This window comes from Pteronotus mesoamericanus, unplaced genomic scaffold, assembly GCF_021234165.1.
Source record: "Pteronotus mesoamericanus isolate MK-2021 breed Mesoamerican mustached bat unplaced genomic scaffold, CSHL_Meso_final contig_173, whole genome shotgun sequence".
In the NCBI taxonomy this organism is placed as follows: Eukaryota; Metazoa; Chordata; class Mammalia; order Chiroptera; family Mormoopidae; genus Pteronotus; species Pteronotus mesoamericanus.
The window spans coordinates 2700091-2722034 of record NW_026555072.1 but is presented as its reverse complement, the minus strand read 5'-3'; the positions used below and the strand labels follow the sequence as shown (position 1 = coordinate 2722034).

General features: G+C 42.1%; 1 protein-coding gene across 1 annotated transcript; it reads right to left on the bottom strand.

Annotated features, from left to right (window-relative positions):
• Positions 1-19366: 19366 nt before the first annotated feature.
• On the bottom strand, positions 19367-21904 carry NDUFB11 (NADH:ubiquinone oxidoreductase subunit B11). The gene is made up of 3 exons (XM_054566514.1): positions 21426-21904; positions 19751-19881; positions 19367-19588 (listed from the first exon to the last, which is right to left on the bottom strand). The coding sequence occupies exons 1-3, from the start codon at positions 21630-21632 to the stop codon at positions 19462-19464; spliced, it is 465 nt and encodes a 154-aa protein (XP_054422489.1). The 5' UTR covers positions 21633-21904; the 3' UTR covers positions 19367-19461.
• Positions 21905-21944: the final 40 nt, after the last annotated feature.

Genomic DNA, 21944 nt, shown 5'->3' with positions numbered 1-21944 from the left:
TTTTCAAGTTCCTTTAAGTGTAAGATTAGATTGCTTACTTGAGCTTTTTTGTGTTGTTGTTGTTGTTGTTGTTGTTGTTTTGAGATAGGCCTGTAATGCTATAAATTTCCCTTTTAGGATTGCTTTCCCTGTGTCCCACAGATTTTGGATTGTTATGTTCTCATGTTCATTTGTTTCATGGTATCTTTTGACTTCTCTTGATATCATTGTTGAGCCATTCATTGTTTAATAACATGTTATTTAGCTTCCATGTCTTTGTGTGTTTTTCAGTGTTCTTCTTGTGATTGATTTCTAGTTTCATAGCTCTGTGGTCAGAGAAGATGCTTGATAGGAATTCAATCATCTTAAATTTATTGAGACTTGTTTTTTCCCTAATGTGGTCTATCCTAGAAAATGTTCCATGTAAACTTGAAAAGTATGTATTGGAGATCTCTCCAGAAGGTATCCAGCCATGTAATATGAAAAAGAGACATTTATTGAAGATACAAGATAGAAGAAACATTGTGCATAGGACAATGATGCCTCAGTCCCCTTCAAAGTAGGCATATTGGAATCTCACACAGTTCTCCCAATTACAATCAGCTGCCCTGTCATATTTCCCAGAATCTCATCAATGGTCTGAAATCTCTTCCCTTTCAAAGGTGATCTTATTTTGAGAAAAGACAGAAGTTGCAGGGCACCAAATCTAGGCTGTAAAGGAGTTGTCATCTGGGTGATTTGATGTTTAGTCAAAAAACTCTGTACAAGACGTGATACATGAGTGGGCGTGTTCTTGTGATGAAGCTGCAAATCACCTTTTGCCCATAGTTGCAGCCTTCTGAACCATCTGAATAGTTTCCACAGAGGAATGTTCAAGCTCAATGCAAAATTTAATGTATACTCGTTGCTCTACTCGCTCTGTCATTTTGAATGTGAACACCACACAGTACACATGCTTACTCAATAGAGTCTATGGCCCCCACTGTTAGTACAGTGAATCATCTTTGTTCATGCATGCACATTCCAGCCCACTTTCCTTGGCTGCCAGATTACACTGATATCGTGCAAACCATTTTCATTATATTAACAATTGCTGAGCTTTTTCCAGACAGACCTCTTTGTATTCAGCTGCTTTGGGGTGCAGTGCTCTGAAGATATCACTTAAATCCATTTGATTTAGTGTGTCGTTTAAGACCACTATCTCCTTGTTGATTTCTGTCTGGAAGATCTATCCATTGAAGTGAATGAGATGTTAAAATTCCCAACTATGACTGTATTTCTTTTTTAAATTATATTTTATTGATTACACTCTTATAGTTGTCCCAATTTTTCCTAATTTGCCACTCTCCACCCAGCACCCCCCATTCCTTCAGGCTATCCCCACACATTGTTCATGTCTATGGGTCATGTGTACAAGTTCTTGGGCTACTGCATTTCCTATACTGTACTTTATATGCTCATGACTATTCTGTGACTACCAATTGTACTTCTTAATATCCTCATCTCTTTATTTATTCCCCCACACCACTCTCCCATTTGGCAACCGTCAAAACCCTCTTTGTATCTATGATTCTGTCTCTGTTATTCTTGTTTCCTTAGGTTGATTTTTAGATTCAATTGTTGATAGATATGTGTTTATTGCCATTTTATTATTCATAGTTTTGATCATCTTCTTTTTCTTAAATAAGTCACTTTAACATTTCATATAATAATGGTTTGGTGATGATGAACTCCTTTAGTTTTTTCTTGTCTGGGAAACACTTTATCTGCCCTTCAATTCTAAATGATAGCTTTGCTGGGTAGAGCAATATTGACTATAGGTCCCTGCCTTTCATGACTTTGAATATTTCCTGTGAATCCCTTCTAGCACACAGAGTTTCTTTTGAAAAATCAGCTGACAGTCTTATAGGAACTCCCCTGTATATAACTAACTTCTTTGCTCTTGCTGCTTTTAAGATTCTCTCTTTACTATGGTACATTTACACGATGGAATACTACTCAGCAGAAAGAAAGAAAGAGCTACTATCCTGCATAACAGCATGGATGGAACTGGAGAGCATTATGCTAAGAGAAATAAGCCAGGGGTTAAAAGACAAATACCATATGATCTCACCTATAAGTGAAACCTAACCAACAAAACAAACAAGCAAAAAAAATATAACCAGCAACATTGAAAGGAAAAACAAACCGACAGTAATGAGAGGGGAGGATGGAGGAGGGTAACAGGGAAGAGATGGAGAAGGGTCAAGTCAAGGAACATGTATAAAGGACCCATGGACAAAGCCAAAGTGGGGAAGGATTGAGGTTGGGAGGTGGGGGTGGGTGGGGCAGGGGAAAGTGGTGGCGGGAAAATGGAAACAAATGTATTTGAACAATAAAAATTTTTTTTAAAAACCTTGTGAGATACAAATAAAGTAACAGTCGAAATTTAAAAAAAAGAATAAAGCTCTTATGCTTTCATTAATATGTTAAAAAAGATTCTTTATCTTTAACTTTTAACATTTTAATTACGATGTCTTGGAGTGGGCCTCTTTGCATGAAACTTGTTTGGGACTCTCTGTGCTTACTGGACTTGCATGTCTATTTCCTTCACCAACTTAGGGAAGTTTAATTTCATTATTTTTTCAAATAGATTTCCAGTTTCTTGCTCTTTCTCTTTTCCTTCTGGCAGCCCTATGGTGCAAAGGCTGGACCACCTGAAGTTGTCTCAGAGGCTGCTTACACTATCATTTATTTTGGATACCTTTTCCTTCTTCTTGTTCTCACTGGTTGCTTTCTGCTTCCTTATGTTCCAAATCATTGATTTGATTCTCGGCTTCATCTACTGTACTGTTGTTTCCCTGTAAATTGTTCTTTATTTCAATTGGTGTATCCTTTGTTTCTGATTGGATCTTTTTTATGCTGCTGAGGTCCTCACTAATTTCCTTGAGCATCCTTATAACCAGTGTTTTGAACTCTGCATCTGATAGATTGCTTATCTCCAGTTCATTTAGGTCTTTTTCGTTTAGGAGTTTTGATCTGTTCTTTCATTTGGGCCACGTTTCTTTGTCCCCTTGTTTTGGCAGCATCCCTATGTTTGTTTCTATGCATTAGGTAGAGCTGCTTTGACTCCATGTCTTGGTAGCGTGGCCTAATGTAGTAGGTGTCCTGTAGGGTCCAGTGGCACAGCCTCCCCCTAACACCCAAGCTGGGTACTCAAGTTGCACCCTTTGTGTGGGCTTAGTACGCCCTCCTCTTGTAGTTGAGCCCTGGTTGCTGTTTGCAGGTCAACGGGAGGGATTTAGCCAGGCCAGCCAGCTGCAAGGATTGGCTGTGACCACTGACACCAACATCAGCCCTCCATGGAGGATCAGCTGCGCAGGGGCAGGGTGATGGTGCTCAAACGTGCTCTGTAGCTGCCCACGTGGTGCATAGGCCCTAGGGTTTCCTGGGTGGTGCCGGCCAAGGGCAGTCCCGAACCTGCGTTCTGCCCAGGGCCACCCTGCCTGAGCTATAAAGTAATCTGAGAGGGCTGCTACTTGTGCTAGGCCTGGAGATTCCCAGGTGAAGGCAAACTGTGAATCTAGGCTGGCTGCTGCTAGTGCTGGGCCTGGGACTCGCTGAGGCCAGCTGTTGCTTGTTTGAAAGGATTTAGGAAGTTGTGAAGCATGAGTCAAGGTGAAGCATTTATATGAAAGAGCAGCTTAGATGGGCCCATAAATTGGGTAGGCGGAGTCTCAGGGGCTCTCCAAGGCCCATCAAACAATGTTAGCCATGTTAATGAAGTCTCAGATATGGCACCACCTTGCTGGTTCTGTGACGGTGGTGGGGGAGGGTTCAGTAAAGGGACAATGGCCTCTGCTAGCTTTGATGTCAGTTCCTCCCTGTGTGCCACTGGTGCCTTTCAAGCTGCTACCCCAGTGCTGGTTCTCAGAGGGAGTGAGTCTGAGTAGGTGAGTCTGTGTGTAGGTTCTTTAAGAGGAACTGCTTGGGGCTCCAAGCAGTTTCTTCCACTGACTCAATCCCCACCGATTTTTGCAGCCAGAGTTTGTGGGGACTTATCTTCCTGGCACTGCAACCCTGGGCTGGGATGTCTGGTGTGGGGCTGGGATTCCTTTCCCCCAATCTATTCCTCCCGAATTTTTATTCATAAATGGATGTGGGACCAGCCCATTCCATGTCTGCACCCCTCTTACCAATCTGGATGGATATGGTTTCTTTTAATTCTGTAGCTGTCAGACTTCCATTCCATTCAATTACTGATGGTTCTCAGTGATGGTTGCTGTGTTGTGACCTTTCAAGGCCTGACATGTTCACAAGATTTGGGCAGATGGAAGAATATTCATGGAGCCATTGGGATGCCTGATATGCCTTTATTCAAGAATGGATGATCCATGCATGCTGCAAGCTGCATGTCACACTTCATTTCACCTGTCCCCTCTGTGTGGCACCGACTGGGGAGTCCCTACCCTCTTAAATACTAGAACACAGACAAAGCTAGTAGGGTGCCAACAGATCTTATGTAACAGAGCTTCGTACAACATATGGGAGCCCACTGAAGGCTATGGGAACAGTTTATTGGACACATATTCAAGGCTATGAGAACACTACTTTATCAGGCCCATTAAAGGTCATGAGAAACTGCTTCCCTTAGTTACCCAGACACCTAGGTGAGGAAGCCATACTGCCTCCATTTACCCTACAGTTGTTCTATATTTTAGTTGCAATTTTGATGTGGTTGTGGGAGGAGCTGAGCCATATCTGCCTATGCTGCCATCTTGACCACAAGTCCCTGTGACTGTATTTCTTTGGATCTCTCCCTTTATGTCCATCAAGATTTGCTTCACATATTTAGGTGCTCCTATATTGGGTATGTAAATGTTTACTATCGTTATATATTCTTGTTGGATTGTTTCCTGCATCATTATGTAGTGTCCTTTTTCTCTTACTACAACCTTGGTTTTAAAGTCTATTTTGTAAGATATAAGTATTGCTACCCCAGCTTTTTTTCTTTCTACTTGCATGAAATATCTTTTTCTATCCTTTTACTTTTAGTCTGTGTGTATCTTTCCATCTGAGGTGGGTCTCTTGGAGGCAGCATATATATGGGTCTTGTATTCTTATCCATTCATCTACCCTATGTTTTTTGGTTGGAGCATTTAAGCCATTTACATTTAAGGTGATTATTGATAGATACGTATTTAGTGCCATTTTGTTGTTAGACTATGTTCCTGTTTTTTTCTTTCTCTTTTTCTTCTTCTTCCTCTTCAAGCAAGCCCTTTCACATTTTTTGCAACACTGGTTTGGTGTTAACAAACTCCTTTAGCTTTTTCTTGTCTGGAAAACTCCTTATTTCTCCTATTTTAAATGATAGTCTTGCTGGGTAAAGTAACCTTGGTTATAGGTCCTTGCTTTTCATCACCTTGAATAGTTTACACCACTCTCTTGTGGCACAAAATGTTTCTGTTGAGAAATCAGATGATAGTCTAATTGGTACTCCCTTGTAGGTAACTACCTACTTTTCTCTTGGGGTTCTATGGATTCTCTTCCTGTATTTAAGCCTTGCCATTTTAATTATGATGTGTCTTGGTGTAGGCCTCTTTGGGTCCAAGTTGTTCGGGACTTTCTGAGCTTCCTGGACTTGTTTCTTTTTCCTTCACCAGATTAGGAAAGTTTTTAGTCATTACTTCTTCAAATAGATACTTGATCACTTGCTCACTGTCTTCTCCTTCTGGTATTCCTTTGATGCAGCTCTTCTAATGTTTCATGTTGTCCAAAATGTTTCTTAAGCTCTCCTCTTTTTTAAAATTCTTTTTTCTTTTTGCTGCTCTGCTTGGGTGATTTTTTTCTACCTTGTTTTCCAAATCACTGATTCGATCCTCTGCTTCATCTAACCTACAGTTTATTCCCTCCAGTGTATTATTTATTTCAGATACTGCATTCTTTATTTCTGACTGGTCCTTTTTTATGGTTTCTGTGTCTTTTTTCATGCTGTTGAGTGCTGTTATAATCATTATTTTACACTCTATCTGACAAATTGCTTGCCTCCATTTCATCTTGTTCTTTCAATTGTGGCCTGTTTCTTTGCCTTCTTATTTTGGCTGCCTGTTTGTGTTATTTCTATGTAGTAAGTGGATCTGCAAAGACTCTGGTGTAGGCCTTTCTAAGATGCTCCTTGTGACCAACCCTGGTCAACCTGTTTAGAGCTATTAGGGATCCACAGCATGTTGCTCCCTCTGCTGGGCCTATTTGTGTGCAGAAAGTACCAGGCTGTTCACCAGGACCAGCTTTATCAGCACTGGGCCCAGGGAAGGGTCCATGGAAGTCTCAGAGTTCCCAGAGACCTGCCTTAGTTGTTAATCAATGATATAGCCTCAAGCTGTAGTCAGCACCCTGCCTTAAGCTCCACAGGGTGGGTCAGAGTAATTCCTGTAGACCAGCAGATCTATTGCTTCCCCTGAGACTCATGCTACTTGGAGGAGAATGCTCTGCCTGAGAAAGATGGCCTCTGCAGTTTGGGGAATGACTCAGCATAGGGATCCTGGCAGCTGTTCCTTCAGTTCTCTCCCCAGAGCCACCAGCCCAAGACTCTCCTCAAGCATCTCTAGTCCATAGTGTCTTTCCTCTGCTGAAGCCCAGGGTAAGTGGCTGCAAACAGAATTTTGTATGTCAGCCCTTTAAGAGGATCTCTACATTTCCAGACATCTCTCCCTAGCAGTCAGACAGAAACCCTACTGCTTTTAACAGCTGGATGTTATCTGGGTTCCTTTCCTGGATCTGGTGCTATAGGCCGGGGAGCCCATCTTGGGTTTCTTCTCCACACTTCTCAGAGGGACACCCTGGCCACTGAAATATCCCTCCAGAACTTCAGCTTCTACCAGTGGGAGTCCAACCAGCCCTCTCATACCTCCTCCATGCTCCCTACCAGTCATCTTGTGGTGAAGTGGTTTCTTCTGTCTCTCCTTGGTTATAAGGCTTATCTCCAGCTAATGTTCAGTTGGTTATTTAGGATAATTTCTCTACAGTTAAGCGGTAATTCCAGATTGGTCCTGAGAGGAGGTTAGTGTAGCTTCCACTTACTCCTCCACCTTTTTGGGTCTCCCTATATATTATTTTACTAAATTAAAATATTGCTAGCAGATACAAATTGAACACTTTGGCAAAATCCATGGTTCCAGCTGCCACCTACTACATGGAAATGTAATATATCACTTTGGAAAGACTATTTTTTAAAAAAATAGCTTTCACTACAGATTTTTTCAAAAATATTTTTTTTGCTATTAAATAAATAAAAATGCTATTACAGTTGTCCTAATTTTACCCCTTTGCTCCCATCTGCCCTGTACACCCATTCCCTTCAGCAATCCCCCCCCCTTAGTTCATGTCCATGGCTCATGCATATAAGTTCTTTGTCCACGCCATTTCCCGTACTCTTCCTAACATCCCCATCTATCTTGTACCTACCAATTTGTACTTCTTATTTATGAAGTAAATTTTATTGATTATGCTATTACAGTTGTCCCATTTTTTCTCCCCTTTATTCCCCTCTTCCCTGCACCCCCCTTTCTAACAGCATCCCCCCCCACCTTAGCTCATGTCCATGGGTCATACATATAAGTTCTTTGGCTTCTCCATTTCCTATACTATTCTTAACCTCACCCTGCCTATTGTGTACGTACCATTTATGCTTCTTACTCCCCATACCCTTTTCCTCATTCTCTCCCCACCCCCACCCTACTGCTAACCCTCCATTTCATCTCTATTTCTGTGATTCTGTTCCTGTTCTAGTTGTCTGCTTAGTTTCTTTCTTTCTTTTTTTTTTTAGGTTCAGTTGTTAATAGTTATTAGTTTTTTGTCCTTTTACTGTTCATAGTTTTGATCTTCTTCTTTTTCTTAGAAAAGTCCCTTGAACACTTCATATAATAAGGGTTTGGCAATGATGAAATCCTTTAACTTGACCTCATCTGGGAAACAGTTCATCTGCCCTTCCATTTGAAATGATAGCTTTGCTTGACAGAATAATCTTGGATGTATGTCCTTGCCTTTCATGACTTGGAATACTTCTTGCCAGCCCCTTCTTGCCTGCAAGTTTTCTTTTGAGAAATCAGCTGATAGTCTTATGGGAACTCCTTTGTAGGTAATTCTCTCCTTTTCTCTTGCTGCTTTTAAGAATCTCTCCTTATCTTTAATCTTGGGTAATGTAATTATGATGTGTTTTGGTGTGTTCCTCCTGGGGCTCCATTTCTTTGGGACTCTCTGAGCTTCCTGGATCTCCCAGAAGTCTATTTCCTTTGCCAGATTGGGGACATTTTCCTTCATTATTTTTTCAAATAAGTTTTCAATTTCTTGGTCTTCCTTTTCTCCTTCTGGCACCCCTATGATTTGGATGTTGGAATGTTTAATGTTGTCCCAGAGGTTCTTAATCCTCTCATTTTTCTGAATTCTTGTTTCTTCATTCTGTTCTGGTTGAATGTTTAGTCCTTCCTTCTGTTCCCAATTGTTGATTTGAATCTCAGTTTCCTTCCCTTCATTATTGGTTCCCTGTATATTTTTATTTCACTTTGCATAGCCTTCACTTTTTCCTCTATTTTGCATCCATACTCAACCATTTCTGTGAATATCCTGATTACCAGTGTTTTGAACTCTGCATCTCATAAATTGGCTATATCCTCATTGCTTAATTCTTTTTCTGGAGATTTGATCTGTTCTTTCATTTCAGCCATACTTCTTTGTCTCGGCACGCCTGTTACATTGTGAGGGGTGGAGCCTTAGGTATTTGCCAGGGCAGGGCAAACCACTTCGTTGCATTGTGGTGCTGTATGTGGGGAAGTGGTCAGAGAGGGAACAATGCTGCTTGCTCCACTTTCTCCCCACTTTCAGTCATTCCCCCTACTACCCACAAGCAAACTGGGCCCTTCTGGCACTGATTCCTAGGTGGGTGGGTTTGTCTACATTATAGGACACTGTGGGTCTCTCCAATGAACTCTTCTGTGAGGCTGTTTCTCTCGCCACTGCAACCCCCATAGGTTTTTACAGCCAGAGGTTTTGAGGCTTTCTTTTCCCACACTGGAACCCTGGGTTAAGTGGTCTGTCTTGCTCCCATGTTGTTCCTCCTGGTTTATCTGCATGCAAATGTGGGACAGCCCAGTTAGCCAGCCAATACCTCACCTGCCTGGTCTGGTCCTCCAGCTGCCACCTTGCCATGCATCTTCTCTGCCCTGCTGCCCATCTCTGCCCCTCCTACCTGTCTGGATAAATGTTTCTTCTTTAACTCCTTGGTTGTCAGACTTCCATACAGTTAGATTTCCTGGCAGTTCTGGTTGTTTTTTGTTTTTAAGTTTGTTGTTGTCCTTCTTTTGGTTGTGTGAGGAGGCAAAGTGTATCTACCTACACTTCCACCTTGGCCAGAATTCCATTTATTTTTCTCCATAACACTTATCACCATATTCTACATTTTACTTATTTATCTATAAATTATCATTACCCCAAACTGCTATTCTTTACATTTATTATCTGTCTGCTACAAAAGAAGTCAGCTCCAAGAGGGGCAGGGAGTTTTTGCCTGTTTTATTCACTGCTTTATCTCTCATCTCACAATAGGCACTTGGTAAATATTTGTTAGGTGAATAATGAATACATGAGCAAATGAGTGAAGAAACTTTTTTGATGATGGTTGATGCCAAGCTGCCTTACCTGTTCCTGATTGGCCCTGGATTTGTCCCTCTGATTCTCATGCAATTGACTTCTAATGTATTGCTGCTACTTACAAATATTAACATTTACAATTGTAATTATGCCAACTCAGATGAATTTCTATTGAGAAAGTTTGCCCTCGGGTGAATTCTGAGCCAATTTAATTCTTTCTTCAGGGCAGACTTCAAGATGGCAGAGGGGTGAATGGAAGTCTGGGCAAATTCCAGGACAAATCTGGAATTACAACTAAATTGAGGAGAAATCACCTGCAACAAACAACTGAACAATAGTGAGAGAGGAGCATTATGACCTCAGACAGACAAAATAATCAGCTTTAGCACAACCTAACTGGTAAGGAGTGTGGTAGAGACTTGAGAAGGCAGGCTGGGTACCCACAGGCGACAAAGCCAGAGGGATATTTAAATGGCCAGATTGAGCCCCCTGAGAAGAGTGGGGTCTGAACCATAGGCAGGGATCTCCAGCCTACAGCACCAGACCCCAAAAAGTATACAGATAACAACCAGCTGCAAAAAGCAGCAGGGTTACTCCCTGCCAGAGGCGGGTGGCTGGAGTAGCAAAGAGCTGTTTAAAGGGGCAATATGTAAATTTTTGTTTGCAGCAACTTACCCGGGGCTCCAGCCATGGTGGGGAAGAGTGGGCTGTAGAGACTGGGGAAGGAGGCTTTGGGGAGAGATCTGAGAGAGTAGCCAGTGGGATCCTTGTGCTGACTCATCCCTCATACAATAGCAGCCATCTGGCTCAGGCAGACCACTCCCCTGAGTGGCAACAGCATGAGAGGACACAATAGCCCCAACCCCAAGAGGGTCTTCCCTGCCCCGGTGGTGCATAAACCTGACTGCTGAGTACAGAGCGGTAGTCACAAATAATAGATCCCTGGCTAAAGAGGGCTCAGAGTGGTCTAGACACACTTGAGGAGAGACTGGAGATGGAGGCTTTGGGATAGAGGTCTGAGAAAGTAGCCAGTGGGATCCCTGTGCTGACTCCTCTCCCATATGGCAGCAGAAGTCTGGCTCAAGCAGACCACTCCCCTGAGCAGCAGCAGCCTGAGAGGCCTCAATAACCCCACCCTCTGGAGGAACTCTGCCCCGCCCAGTGGTGCCTAAGCCTGACTGCTGAGTGCAGAGTGAGAAGATTAACAACTGATGGAGACAACCACAGACAGTAGATTCCTGTAAAACTTGAACAGACTGCCTAAGGTCAGACTGGGTCAACATCTGACATCATCAGAGGCAGATCCAGAAAGGAAAAAACAGCTGTCTCCTACCATAGAAGTTCACATCACAAAGTCAGGAAGTCAAGACAGATCAATTTAAGAAGCAGAAGCAAAAAAGAAGAATCTCACAAGTAATAGTAAAACAAAGTAACACCTCCAATTAAACAGAATCTTGTAAAGAGAACTAAATGAAATAGAGGCAAGTAAACTATCGGATATTGTGTTCAAAACAATGGTTCTAAAGAAGCTCAGTGAGATCAGTGAGCTCAAAGAGAATTACCAGAAACTACAAGGAAAGTACAAGGAACTTACTGCAAACTCTATCTGCATGAAAAAGGACATCGAAACAACCAATAATATGCAAGAGGAAATGAAGAATACACTTTCTGAATCGAAGAACACACTAGAAAAAGAATCAAAAGCAGGTTAGATGAAGCTGAGGAACAAATCAGCGAGCTGAAGGATAAGGTACAAAAAAACTCCCAGAAAGAGCAACAAAATGAAAAAAGACTCAAAAAGAATGAAGAGGCATTGAGGGAAATGCAGAACAACCTGAAACATAATAATATCCCTATAACAGGGATACCAGAAGGAGAAGAAGAGGAGGAAGGGACAGAGAACCTGTTTGAAAAAGTAATGACTGAAAACTTCCCTAATTGGAGGAGAGAAAAAGTCACACAAGTCCAGGAAGCACAGAGGGTCCCATTCAAGAGGAACCCAATGAGGCCACTCCAAGACACATCATAAGTAAAATGGCAAATATCAAAAAAAAAGAGAGAATCCTAAAGGCAGCAAGGGAGAAAGAAGTAGTAACATACAAGGGAGCCCCGGTAAGGCTAGCAGCTGACTCCTCAACAGAAACACTACAAGCCAGAAGGGAATGGCAAGACAAGTAACGAAAAGCAAAGGCCTGCAACCAAGACTGCTCTACCAAGCAAGGCTTTCAATTAAAATGGAAGGCAAAATAAGAAGTTTCCCAGACAAAAGAAGGCTGAAAGAATACACCTCCACCAAACCAGAACTGCAAGATATACTAAACAACTGCTCTAAGATGAAGAAAAAGAGTGAGAAACAGAGGAACACAGGTGCAAAGGGAAAAAATGAGTAAGTACCTATTAATAATAACTTTAAATGTAAATGGATTAAATGCTCTAATCCAAAGACATAGGGTAGCGAATGGATAAGAAAACGTGATCCATACATATGCTGCCTACAAGAGACCCACCTCAGAACTAAGGACCTACAGAGATTGAACGTAAAAGGATGGGAAAAAAATATTCCAAGCAAATGGACAGGAAAAAAAAGCAGGGATAGCAATACTTATATCAGACAAAATAGATTTCAAAACAAAGGCCATAAAAAGAGACACAGAAGGACACTTCATAATACTCAAAGGAAGAATCCATTAAAAAGACATAAACTTTGTAAACCTATATGCATCCAACATAGGAGCACCCAAATATATAAGGAAAATCTGGGAGGACTTCAAGAAAGATATGGACAGCAACACACTCATAGTTGGGGATTTAACACCCCACTGTCAGCAATGGATAGATCTTCCAAACAAAACATCAACAAGGATATTGTGGAACTGAACAACATATTGCATCAAGTGGACTTAACTGATATATATATCTCTATATATCTATCTATATAGAAACTTACATCCCCCAAAAAGCAAAATACACATTTTTTTTAATACACATGGAACATTTTCAAAGACAGACCACATGATAGGACACAAAACAAGCCTCAACAAATTCAAGAAAATTGAAATCATATCAAGAATTTTCTTGGACCACAAGGGCTTTAAACTAGAAACTAACCTCAAGGAAAAAACTCAAGAACATTCAAACTCATGAAGACTGAATAGCATGCTATTAAACAACGAATGGGCTAACAATGGGATCAAAGAAGAAATCAAAAAATTTCTCGACACAAATGAAAATGAACACACAACAAACCTATGGGACACAGCGAAGGCGGTCCTTAGAGGGAAGTTCATAGCAATACAGGCCTACCTAAAAAAGATAGAAACATTTCAAATAAACGACCTAACCATACAGCTTCAAGAACTGGAGAAACAACAACAACCAAAACCCAGAGCAACTGGAAGGAAGAAAATAATCAAGTCAGAGCAGAATGAATGACATAGAGACTAAAAGAACAATTCATAGGATCAATAAATCCAGAAGTTGGTTCTTTGATAAGATAAACAAAATTGACAAAACTTTAATCAGACTCATCAAGAAAAAAAAGGGAGAAGACCCAAATAAATCTGAAATGAAAGAGGAGAAATAACAACTGATACCACAGAAATACAAAGGATTGTAAGAAATTACTATGAGCAATTACATACCAAGAAATTTGAAAACCTTGATGAAATGGATAAATTTCTAGAAAAGAATAACCTTCCAACACTGAATGAAAAAGCAGAAAGCCTGAACAGACCAATAACAGCTAGTGAAATTGAAGCAGTAATCAAAAAACCCCCATCACACAAAAGCCCTGGACCAGACAGTTTCACAGGAGAATTTTACAAAACATTTAAGGAAGAGCTAACCCCTGTCCTTCAAAGACTATTCCAAAAATTCCAAAGAGAAGACTCCCAAACTCTTTTTGAGGCCAGCATCATCCTTATCCCAAAACAAGATGAAGACACAACAAAGAAAGAAAACTACAGGCCAATATCACTGATGAACGTAGACGCTAAAATCCTCAACCAAATATTGGCTAATGGAACCTAGCAATACATCATAAAGATCATCCACCACAATCGAGAGAGATTCATCCTACGGACACAAGATTGGTTCAATATTCGCAAATCAGTAAACGTAATACATCACATAAACAAAAGGAAAGACAAAAACCACATGACCATGTCAATAGATGCAGAAACAGCATTTGATAAGGTACAGCACCCATTTATGATCAAAACACTCAGCAAAAATGGGAATAAATGGGGCATTCCTCAATGTAATAAAGGCCATATATGAAAAACCTACAGCCAACATCATACTCAACGAGCAAAAACTAAAAGTTTTCCCACTAAGATCGGGAACAGGACAAGGATGTCCGCTTTCACCACTTCTTTTCAGCATCGCATTGGAAGTCCTATCCACGGCAATCAGACAAGAAAAAGAAATAAAAGGCATCCAAACTGGAAAGGAGGAAGTAAAGCTGTCACTTTTTGCAGATGACATGATAGTGTACATTGAAAACCCCATAGACTCAACCAAGAAACTACTTGACCTAATGAGTGAATTTAGCAAAACAGCAGGATAAAGTCAATATTCAGAAATCAAAGGCATTTTTGTATACCAACAATGAATATCAGAATCAGAAATCAGGAAAAAAATCCCATTTGCTATAGCAAAAAAAATATATATATATATAAAGTACCTGGCGATAAACTTAACCAAGGAGGTAAAAGACCTGTACTCAGAAAACTATGCAACACTGAAGAAAGAAATTAAGGAAGACGCAAATAAATGGAAGCATATACTGTGATCATGGATTGGAAGAATTAACATCGTCAAAACATCCATACTACCCAATGTGATTTATAGATTCAATGCAATCCCTATTAAAATACCAATGACATATTTCACAGACATAGAACAAACATTTCAAAAATTTATATGGAACCATAAATGATCCTGAATAGCCACAGCAATTTTGAGAAAGAAGAACAAAGTATGAGGGATCACAACACCTGACATCAAACTATATTACAAGGCCACTGTTATCAAAACAGCCTGGTACAGGTATAAGAACAGACACATAGATCAATGGAGCAGAATAGAGAGCCCAGCAATAAACCCATGTCTCTATGCTCCATTAATATTTGACAAAGGGGGCAGAAGCATAAAATGGAGTAAAAATAGCCTCTTCAACAAATGGTGTTGGGAGAGCTAGACAGTTACATGCAAAAAATTGAAATTTGACCACCAACTTACACCATGCAGAGAAATAAAGATGGACAAAGGACTCAAATATAAGTCGTGACACCATAAAATTCCTCAAAGAGAACATAGGTAGGGAACTCTCAGATATTCCATGCAGCAATATTTTCATTGATATGTCCCCTAGAGCAAGGGACATAAAGGAAAGAATAAACATATGGGACTTCATCAAAATAAGAAGCTTCTGCACGGCAAAAGAAAACATCAGCAAAATGAAAAGGGAGCCAACCGTATGGGAAAATATATTTGCCAATGATACCTCGGACAAGGGTTTGATCTCTAAAATATATAAAGAACTCACATGACTCCACTCCAGGAAGACAAACAATCCAACTAAAAAATGGGCAAAGGACGTGAACAGACACTTCTCCAAGGAGGACATAAACAGGGCCCAGAGACATATGAAAGGATGCTCATCATCACTAGCCATCAGAGAAATGCAAATTAAAACCACAATGAGATACCACTTCACACTTGTCAGAATGGCCATCATAAACAAATCAACAAACAAGAAGTGCTGGCGAGGTTGTGGAGAAAAGGGAACCCTAGTACACTGATGGTGGGAATGCAGACTGGTGCAGCCACTGTGGAAAGCAGTGTGGAATTTCCTCACAAAGCTCAAAATGGAACTGCCTTTTGCCCCAGTGATTCCACTCCTGGGATTATACCCCAAGAATCTCAAAACACCCATTCAAAAGAACCTATGCACCCCAATGTTCATAGAAGCACAATTTACAATAGCCGAGTGCTGGAAGCAACCTAAGTGTCCATCAATAAATGAGTGGATCCAAAAACTGTGGTACATTTACACAATGGAATACTATGCAACAGAAAGACAGAGCGAGCTACTACCCTTCGCAACAGCATGGATGGAACTGGAGAGCATTATGCTAAGCAAAATAAGCCAGGGGGTGAAAGAGAAATGCCATATGATCTCACCTATAAGTGGAACCTAATCAACAAAACAAACAAGGAAGAAAAATATAACCAGCAACATTGAAAGAAAAAACATACCAACAGTAACGAAAGGGAAGCAGGAAGAGGTGTAATGGGGAAAAGAAGGGGAAGGGTCAAATCAAGGAACATGTATAAAAGACCCATGGACAAAGCCAAAGTGGGGAAGGATTGAAGGTGGGAGGTGGGGGTGGGTGGGGCAGGGGAAAGTGGTGGCGGGAAAATGGATGCAAATGTATTTGAACAATAAAAAACAATTCCTTCTTCAATGCTATAGTGATGCAGTTCACCCAAAACCAATTTTGGCCATTTTCATTTTTCCAAAGTTGTTTTCAGTGGGACAAATCATTTTCAGGTTAATTTTTACAGTGATGGTTTGATCCATGTTTCAGTTTTCTTTTCTGTGTCATATTTTAGCAATAGTAACTTGGTCTCAGATATCTCCTTGGCCTCAGGCTGCTCCCTGAACAGCTCAGGCACATTTTTTAAATTGATTCCAGAGAGAGAGAGGGAGACGGGGGTGGGTGGGGGGGGGGAGGGAGGGAGGGAGAGAGAGAGAGAGAGAGAGAGAGAGAGAGAGAGAAACATTGGTTCGTTGCCTCTCATGTGTGCCCCATCTGGGGACCGAACCCACAACCTAGGTATGTGCCCTGACTGTGAATCAAACCCGCGATCTTTTGGTGCATTGGGAGATGTTACAACCAACTGAGCCACACTGGCTGGGCTCAGGCACATTCTTGCTTCAGGAACAATACAGATTGTTCCCTCTCCTAGAAATGCTCTTCTATCTGTGTAGCTCATCTCTCACTTTTTTTTCACATTTTTCCAAAAAAAAAAAAAATCACTTTTCATCAAGGCCTAAACTGACTCCTAGTTTAAATACAAGCTTCTCCCACCCTGCACTTCTTATTCCCCTTACTGGCTTTATTTTTAATGTAATGCAAATAATATGATTTGTTGTCTTATTTATCATCTGTCTCTCTCTGCTAGAATATAAGCTCCATGAGAGCAGGAAGTTTTTAATCCTTTTTTTCCCCTGCTGTATCCTCACTGCCTATAAAAGTGCCTGACTCTAGTAGGCACTCAATAAATATTTGCTGAATGAATATCTTTCCTGTCATTCTGAGCTAGTTTTCATTGTGGCTAGTTTTCACCAAGTCTAATATTTCAGGATCAAAATTTGCAGGTTCACATTTTGCTGAGAACATAGGATCCCGCCATTGGTTCTCCCTTAACATATTTTAAAATTCACAGTTTTAGCTGTTGTGAGTTTATTCTGTGGTGTGTATGCCTATCAGTAGTAGTTGTTGTGAAGCTGATAAGATAGTTTGTTTTCATTGCCTTGGTAATCCATGAGAAAAACTGTAAGCAATCCCCTTTAGACAGTCTAGAATTGTCTGAGATGGACTTCGCTAAGCTGGGTTTTTAGGAAGATTCTGGTCAACTTGGTATAGTGTGTAAAATCTAAACTTCTCCTAACGATGGCCCATGGGGCCTTAGGGTTATGGCATATGACCACCTCTATAAACTCATCTCAAGCCACTCATCCTGGAAGATTCCAGTAATTCCAGTAAGCACATTTCAGCCACACTGGCATTCTGGTGGAACTTACCTCTTTTCTGTGCTTGTGTACTCTGTCTTACCCACCGCCTTAAGGTAAACTCCCTGAGAACAGAAAATATCTTAGTTCAGGTCCCTCCAGAAGCTGACCCTGAGACAAGGCTCGAAGTCAAGTAGTTTCCTTGAGATGTGAACCCAGGAAGCACCTGTCAGACAGTGGGGAAGTGAGACAATGAAGAGCATTAAGTGACTTAGCATGGTGGGCAATTGGAACATGTTCCCACTGGGGGCGAGTGGAGAACACCCACCGTGGAGATGTCCCATATAGGGAGTAAGGGGACAGGGGTACTCACCTACTAACTCTCATCAGTCATTGATTCAAGGTGGCTGCCAGGGGGTGTTCATTTCCTAGCCTTTCCAGCCCATCAGGCCCACAGGCAGCCTGAGAGGATGCCCTCCAGGGAAGTGATGCAGACTCTGGCAGTTGGCAGTTGGCCAGTGGCACACTGGAGCAGTAAGGCTGCTGGGACATGGACAGGGAACTGACAATGTCTGTTACAGGGACTGTCTTGTTCACTGGGCCTTTCACATAATAAATGCTCTGTGAGACTGAAGGATGAAGGTTGTTATCTGTTATGCTAGTGGGGCAAAGCTGGATCTAAAATATCAAGGTTCAAATATCCTTGTGGTCAAACAGTAGGGTGAAAGCATTACGTTTAAGTTCTCTGTCTACTCATACCAGCCACCATATCCACCCTGGGAAATTCCTGAGGACAGAGATCCTGGTATCTGTCAGTGCCTGGCACACTGATGGAGCTTGACACACAGGACGAACTCAACTACCACCGCTTCATCCCCATGTGGTCCTTAAAAAGTCAGTTGTTCACCAACATGGCTACTATGAAAAAGATGGAAAATGCTGAGTGATGATGAGGATGTAGCATTTATCATGGGGAAAGTGTAGTTCAGAAAAATGGCATGCTTTACTAAGGCTGATCATCTGTCTACCCCATGACTTGGCAATTCCATTCCTAGATAAATGCCCAAGAGGAATGGGTGCATATGTTCATCAAAAGTTGTATATAAGAATGTTCACAGAATTTTTTTTAGTCAGTCTTTTTATTATAGTACATGGGCTGGGTCTTATGGAATCAGGTAGACGAGGGCAACCATTGCCTTGATGAGAATCAGGTGCTCATCTTGATGTCATGAATAAGCCAAAGGTGCCGCCCCTCTGCATCATGGGTTTCCTGAGGCTGACCATCAGCTCTTGAGCATGCATTCCGATCCTGAGACAGGAAAAGGTGCCGGCCACCATGCCCATAGCACAGCCCATTACAAAGTCCATCTTTGTGCAGTTGAAGCAGCTTGGCTGGGACTGTCTATAGGGACCTATGGCCACCGGCATCTTGCTCACAGCCTCAGTCGCTCCAAGAATTATTCTTACTAGCCCCAGATACAAAAGTACCCAAATACCCACTGACACAAGAATGGATGGAGTGTGGTCTATTTACACAATGGGGAGAGAACACAGCAATGAAGATGGACAAACTACTGATCATGTAATAATGTGGATCTGTGTCACAAACATCCTGCTGTATGAAAGAAGTCAGATACAGAAATGTATCAATGCACTTAAATATTAAACTAGACAAAACTAATCTACATTGTTACAAACTTTCTGGAGACAGAAGCCACCTGAAAGAAGGCTGAAGTGCCAGACATGTGAGTGAAGAAGCCATCTTGGATGTCCAGCCTAGTCAAGCTTTCAAACGAACCCAGCCACCATTTGACCCCAAGAACCATTTAACTGAGCCCAGCCAAAGACGGGACCATGAAAGATAATACTAAATTGTCATTTTAAGTCACTAAGTTTTAGGATGTTTATCACACAACAGTAGATAACCAGAACACCCAGAAAAGGCGGCAGTGACCCTTTTAAGGCCTGACATCCCTGCTCCCAGATTTCCCTCACAACAAAATGAACACCAGCCAGTTAGACTTTCAGTCCCTTTAATAAGGTGCTCGGAGAAGAGGGCAGGATGGCAGGCAGGGGGTAAAGAAGGTGGTGCTTCTTGAGCCCCACTGGGCACCCAGTCAGTCCTCATCCTCTGGCAGCTGGATCTTGCTGGGGTCAAAACAGTTGGATTCCATGATGGGAAGGCCATTGGCCTCTCGGTATTTCACAAGCCTTTCTGCTTCCCGGCGGGCCCATTCATGCATCCTGGAGACAGCAGCATGGAGGGGAGACATGAGGAAGACTTACTGGACATCAATCCCTACCTTAGCTCCCCATTCCTCAATGGTATGGGACAGGATTCCTGGATTCAACCTCTATCCCTGCCTCTGCCCTCACCCATCCCATTCTCTTGGACACCCCATGCACCTGTAGTCAGGCAGATAAGCCACAAAGGTGCTGCCTAAGACCAAGACGATTGAGAAGCCAAAGAAGAAGACGACCCGCATGTTCCAGGTATCCACAGCTGGGTCCTTGTCATAGCCATGGGAGTCTGGATTCTATGGAACGAGAAGAAGAGGTCAATGAGGGCTTCCTACTACTCCACAAAGCCTTATGCTTGTGCTGCATGAGCTGGTCTCCAATTTAACCTGAGACCAATCTCCCCTCCCTCCCTAAATTCCTTTCTTTCTGTTAGGACTTGTCAAGCACCTTCCCACCACAGGGCCTTTGCTCTTGCTGTTCCCCTTCTGTCTGGAAACTTTCCCCCAAATCTTGTCATGACTGGATTTGCTTCCTCATTCAAAGTTCTGGCTTCATCATCACTTCTCTTAAGAGGCATTCCCTAATCACCTTGTCTATTAAACTGAACTATAGGAAATTGCCATTTTCACAGGTCTAAATGGTTGAATATTGGCCATTTCCTATGGTTCAACCCAATAAAATTATTTCTTATCTCCAAGACACTCTCAATCCACTTATCCTGCTTAATGTTCTTTCTAGTATTTATTAGTTTACTGAAGTAGCATCCCCCAGATTCTCTATACCACATTATCTTATATTATCAATTACTACTCTGTATTACCATTTTCAAATACTTTACATATTTATTTTCTGTGTTTCCCACTATCATATAAGCTCTCTAAGAGCGAGGGCTGTATCTGATTTCCACACTGCTGAACCCCCAGGGCCCTGAACTGTGCCTGGCATACAGCAGGCCCTCAATATATATTTTCAGAATGAATGAATGAATGAATGAATGAGAAAGCATCCTATATATCCAAGTCCCTCAACCAGAGGTTAATGTTGATGAAGTACTTCTTATGTGCCAGGTCTTTTCACATATACAAACTTCACAATATCCCAGTGAGGTGGCAAGTGACAATAATAATTAACACCTTCTCATGCTAAGCACTTAACCAAATGCCAGATGTTGTTCTGAGCATTTTGACTCATTTAATTACACAAGGCAGTGCAGTTTTACTTTTTAAAAGATGTCCTAATACTTTCTCCATTTTACAAAGAAACTGAGGCACCAAGGGGTTAAGTTAATTGCCCAAGGTCACACAGGCGAGTAACTGTCAGTGCCTGTATTCCAACCCAGGCATTCTGATTTCAGAGTCTCTGCTAAGTTCAAATACTGTTCTGCCACACATTCAGTTATGCGAACTTGGGCAAGCCACTTGATGTCTCTGTGCTTTAGTTTCCTCATTTGTAAAATGAGTACGCTAACAGTACTTAAGATGTAGAAGTTGTTTTGAGGATCAGATAACTTAATGTATGTAAAAACTGTTTAGAACATTGACACCAAGCAAGCGTCCTATCGGTGTTTAGTATTATTGTTATACTTCATTGCTTCTAAGTGTTTTGAGCGCTGCCCACTTCAGGTTTGGTACCTGTCTGCAAAATAAAGGCCAGTCTCACCTCTGGGTCTGAACCGAAGGTAACACGGGAAAAAGGAAGAAAATAAACTAGGCAAAATACCCACGTCTTTAAGGATTTCACCAGCTGCGCAATCCTCAGCCGCCTAAGAAAGTCCTCAACGGCGCCCCGTCCGCCGGCCCCCAATTGACCCTACCGACGTCCCGTTTCCCCTCTGCCTCACCTTCTCATACAAGTTTTCGTCCTCCGGATCTGGGTCCTCCTGCCAGTGCATAGTCGGTTCCGGTGTCCGCTTTCCCACCACAGCGGACGGGGCAATCACAGCCCTGGCGGAGCTGGATTCCCAGCGAACCCGGGCAGCTAGGCGCCCTCGCGTCGCCGCTGCTGCCAAAAGGCGGCGAGAGCACAAACCTAACAGCCGGGCCGCCATGACAGATTGTTCTGCAGGCTCTCAGGGGCGGGGACGGAAATGCGACTGTGCGCAGCTGCAGTTGGCCCAAACGGGATAATTGTCGCGCCGCTCCGGCCGTACTAAATAGGTCCCCGATCTGTCTAGATTTTGTTTTCAAGTGAGTTAAGGCACTGAGCAGCCCTCTTCCCTCCCTCTGTCACGACCGCATTGGAGCAACTATTTCCCGATCCTCTCGGTCAAGCTATGGGAGTTCCGCCTGAGCCGCTGCTCCTTTACTTGCTGAGAAGAAAGCAGTGACATTTCGGGGGAGGGAGGTTCAGCTCCCAGCGA

Excerpts from the sequence above, each read along its gene's own strand:
- NDUFB11 (XM_054566514.1), bottom strand. The coding sequence starts at position 21,632 with ATGGCGGCCCGGCTGTTAGGTTTGTGCTCTCGCCGCCTTTTGGCAGCA. Across the intron at positions 19,882-21,425 it reads ACGAAAACTTGTATGAGAAG|AATCCAGACTCCCATGGCTA; the intron begins GTGAGGCAGAGG and ends CTCGTTCCATAG. Across the intron at positions 19,589-19,750 it reads GCTTATCTGCCTGACTACAG|GATGCATGAATGGGCCCGCC; the intron begins GTGCATGGGGTG and ends TGCTGTCTCCAG.